The sequence below is a fragment of the Rutidosis leptorrhynchoides genome, chromosome 7, assembly GCF_046630445.1.
Source record: "Rutidosis leptorrhynchoides isolate AG116_Rl617_1_P2 chromosome 7, CSIRO_AGI_Rlap_v1, whole genome shotgun sequence".
Taxonomy (NCBI): domain Eukaryota; kingdom Viridiplantae; phylum Streptophyta; class Magnoliopsida; order Asterales; family Asteraceae; genus Rutidosis; species Rutidosis leptorrhynchoides.
Genome location: NC_092339.1, coordinates 193,989,635 through 193,993,713, shown reverse-complemented (window position 1 = coordinate 193,993,713; position 4,079 = coordinate 193,989,635). Strand labels below are relative to the sequence as shown.

General features: G+C 31.7%; 1 protein-coding gene across 1 annotated transcript; it reads left to right on the top strand.

Moving 5' to 3' along the window:
- Window positions 1–601: 601 nt before the first annotated feature.
- LOC139857185 (uncharacterized) lies at window positions 602–3,204 on the top strand. Its single transcript, XM_071845922.1, has 3 exons — window positions 602–715; window positions 1,468–1,829; window positions 1,922–3,204. Exons 1-3 carry the CDS (start codon window positions 616–618, stop codon window positions 2,342–2,344), a joined length of 885 nt encoding a protein of 294 aa, XP_071702023.1. The 5' UTR covers window positions 602–615; the 3' UTR covers window positions 2,345–3,204.
- Window positions 3,205–4,079: the final 875 nt, after the last annotated feature.

Below are 4,079 nucleotides of genomic sequence, written 5' to 3'. Positions count from 1 at the left end.
GATTGTCCAGTATTCCTTTTATGGATGTCTCAATTAATTGTCCACTTCCTTTAATGAAAAAGAGTAAAGTGATAAATCTCTTTTGTGCATCTACTTTATACATGTAATACAAAAAAGATAGTTAAAAGTATGTGATAAAACTAGAAAATTAACATAAAAGTACATGTGTTAGATATTTTTTCTTAAACTGTGTGTTTTTTATCTGGGGACAATAGATTTAGGACGGATGGATATTGAAGAACAAGGGGTAGAGTAGTAATTTAGCATAATGTACCCTCTTTTTGGTCCTCCCAAACTTCTCCCCTATCCTTGATGTTCATATAAACCCCATCAAGTTCTTCTTCCCCACACATGATTCTCTCTCATACTCACTCTTATATCTACTCTTTAAAAAAAGTTTACTCAATCGCATGGTTTTCATATATACCAAATCAGATTGTGATTCATGAGTATGATCTCTGTATACTATCACATGACTGTAATTCTAATCACTTGCTTTTTTAGGCATAAGCCCCATCTCCCAATCATCATCTAACTTTGACCCATAAAAACAAGTCAAAAACAGGAAACTCAAAATACAGAAAAAGATAACTTAATTAACAAAGTCATATAACAATGGAAAGTGGAATGTTGTTTGAAGCTTTGCTCGAAAGTCAAAGGCTTGCTTTCTCTTCTGATGCCTTTAACTCTCCATGGGGTTCCAAATCTTTTCATGGTAATAATAATTTCTTTTAACTTTGATCCATTTATTTGAAATCTTGATTATTACCTATTATCATATTATAATTTATGCTTGAATTTGATCTTCATCATCATATTCCTTGTCTTTTGTAAAAGTAGAATGTTTCGGAAGTTTTTGTGTTGAAAGGAACACTATATGCGAAGATCATTTTTAATGTATTACACACTGTAATAATAAATTAATAAAGGTGATGATTCGTACCCACTAATTTTTAGCAATACATCACCAAACATGCTTTACAGTGTTGTACAATACAACACCATGTTTGGTGGTGTATTACTGAAAACTAATGGTGTACTAATCACTCCCCATCAATAACCATACATAAATACAGTAATAAATATAAATAATATAAGATATATGATGTATACTGTTTATATGCACAAATTAAGCTTGATCATCATATTCTCCTTGTCTAATGTAAAGTAAAATAGTTTTTGTATTAGAGAGATTTACATTATAAAATATGTTGTTTATATGTACAAACTTATGCTTGTAGGTTCTGGAATAAGACTAAAAGCCCATCTGGTATAATGTGAATCCAGATGGTTTTGTGAATATAATTAAAAGCATATCTTTTAAAAGCAATGAAACAAAGTTACTTTCGGAAGTACTGAATCAGTATGTGACATACCATCTAAAATTTTTATAAATTTATAATAATGATTAGTTGATTCAAACAAAAGGTTAATGTAATATTTGTGAAATGTGACAACCTTTAATAGGAGAGAAAACAAATACAAAGAAGACGCTTTCAGGGGAACATGAAAAGGAGGAAAACTCGAATGACGACTCCGATAACTCTCTCCGGCAACCGGGTAAGAAAAGACGATTAAGCGTTGATCAAGTTCAGTTTCTTGAAAAAAGTTTTGAGGAGGAAAATAAGCTTGAACCAGAGAGGAAAATTCAGCTTGCAAAAGAGCTTAATTTGCAGCCTAGACAAGTTGCAATATGGTTTCAAAATCGTCGAGCGAGATGCAAGACGAAACAGCTCGAAAAAGATTACGAAGTCTTAAATACGAGTTATGATAAACTCAAATCGGAGCTTGATTGCCTCCAAAAACAGAATGACAATCTGAAACATGAGGTACTTTCTATAATCACACTTTTAATTTGAAGAAAAATGTTAACGTTGATTTAAGTCATATTCTAGGTTATTGTTATTATTGCCACATGTAGGTTCAAATGCTCAAAGAAAAGTTACATCAAAGGGGTAAAAATTCAAATTCGAATGAATTTCCCATAAACGAATTGGATTCAAATTCTCAAGGACCAAATTCGAATCCTAATCAAAATCCCGTGTCAATTCAAAATTGGAGCAATGAACCAAATATGGTTATATGCAAGCAAGAATATGCGAATTCAGTTTCAACAAAAAGTGACATTGTGGATTCATATAGTCCGGAGGGAAACCATTCTTCATTTCTAGAGCCTTGTGATTCTTCAAATGTATTCGAAAACCAATCCGATTTCTCCCAAGATGAAGAAGATAACTTGACTATTCTTGGGTGTCCAAAGATAGAGTACGAGTCATATATTGACCCGAATGATGGTTCTTTAGGATGCCATACTGAACATCAACCCTTTTGGCTTTGGCCTTGAACTTTTGATCAGTTAGTAAAGGGTTTTGTATCAAGATTGATCCCCAATTGAGAGCTATATACGGTGACCTACTGTTGATCATCCCTTTTGGTTATTTTGCCTCAAAGTTAATTTTGGTGAAAGATTTGTGATCAAGATTTGCAGTTAATTAAGTGGTTCTTTGGAATTTGGGTCACCCTATTTATGAAAATAGCCTTAGAAGTTTTCTCAACTGGGATGAAAATTCCATAAACTTTCTAGCTATTGATCAAACTTGATGAACCTATTCTAGCTATTGATCAAACTTAATGAAGGTTCATTTGCTTGTATTTAGAAATGGGTGTCAATAAATTATTTTGATAATAAAAAAAAAATTGTTGTTCTTGCATCTTTTAACATTGAGTAGTTGTACCCAGTTAGTAAATCTCCTAATTTCTCCCATAGATCTCTTTTTTGAAAGGCCGCCGAGACGAGATGTCCATCTTCCGAGATTTCTCGGTCAACGGGGTCAAACCGGGTCAAAGCTACGATTTCTCGAATTTTCTCACTCATGTCTCGAATTTCTCATAAAATCTCGTAAAGTTTCGGATTATCTCGCTCATTTCTTCGATTTTCTTGTAAAATCTCGTAAAATTGTATACAAATGTACATTTAACTATTTATTTATATATATTTATATTATAAAAACTAAAAAGTCAACGTCTGAGATCTCCTCGAGATTTTTCCGAGATGACGAGATCTCTCCAAAAATGTCTACACGAGATCTCCCCGAGATCCGAGATCTCCAACCTTGATTGTACCATGGACTTGTAATCAAACAAGTTCATTTTATATTTTATATAGTGATGTTGTAAAACCACAGTTTGAATCAATCTACTAAACTAGAGAGGTTTTGTCACGAATCATGCAACTGTTCTGATCAATGTACTAAAGTATTTAGCAAATACGAGTTTTGTCCACAAAGAGTAGTAGCTTAGAATTCAAATAACGTTTAATTATTCTAAAAGTAAAGGTTTTGAAAGGGAGTTTTAATTAAACTAAAATATGGAAGAAAATAAATGAAAAAAGGACGAAGAAGTGTTACTCAGATGATTCAATAATGATGTGGATTGTTCTTTCAATTATAACCGATTAAATATCTGATAAACTATAATCATCCAAACTTGACTAACTCACATTAATCGCATTCAAACAATCAAACTATAGATGATTAAACTATTAAACTATAAAATCTTAATTACAACGATCACTTGAAGTAACTACACGACTGTGTTATCAAGTTACCAATTAATCACCATTCACGCTCACATGTAAATGTGTAAATCTCCTAAGAGTTGAAGCGTAATCTGTTTATCACTAATGAACTCACGTAAACAAGCCAACAAATTATGTAATTAAAGTAAAGTAACCAATAAACACGATAATGGGTTGTTTGATCGAAAAAAATAATCATTAAACGATAAGATTAAGCTATTAAGATTTGATCCGGATTAAAATCACTTAAAATTCTAATAACAAATATCACTCAATGTAATTAGACGATTATGACGTCAAACTACCATTCAATTACCGCATACACACTTAATCCAAACACTTGAAATCAAATACATACGCTTCTAAATCACATGAAGTGTTGAAGTACATATTATCTATCACTTTTTATCTCACAATAACTAGTTGATAACATGTATAACTAAATTTAAGTAGGAAGCATGCATAACAATGAAGCTTTGATCAAACTTAATAACAAAAATCA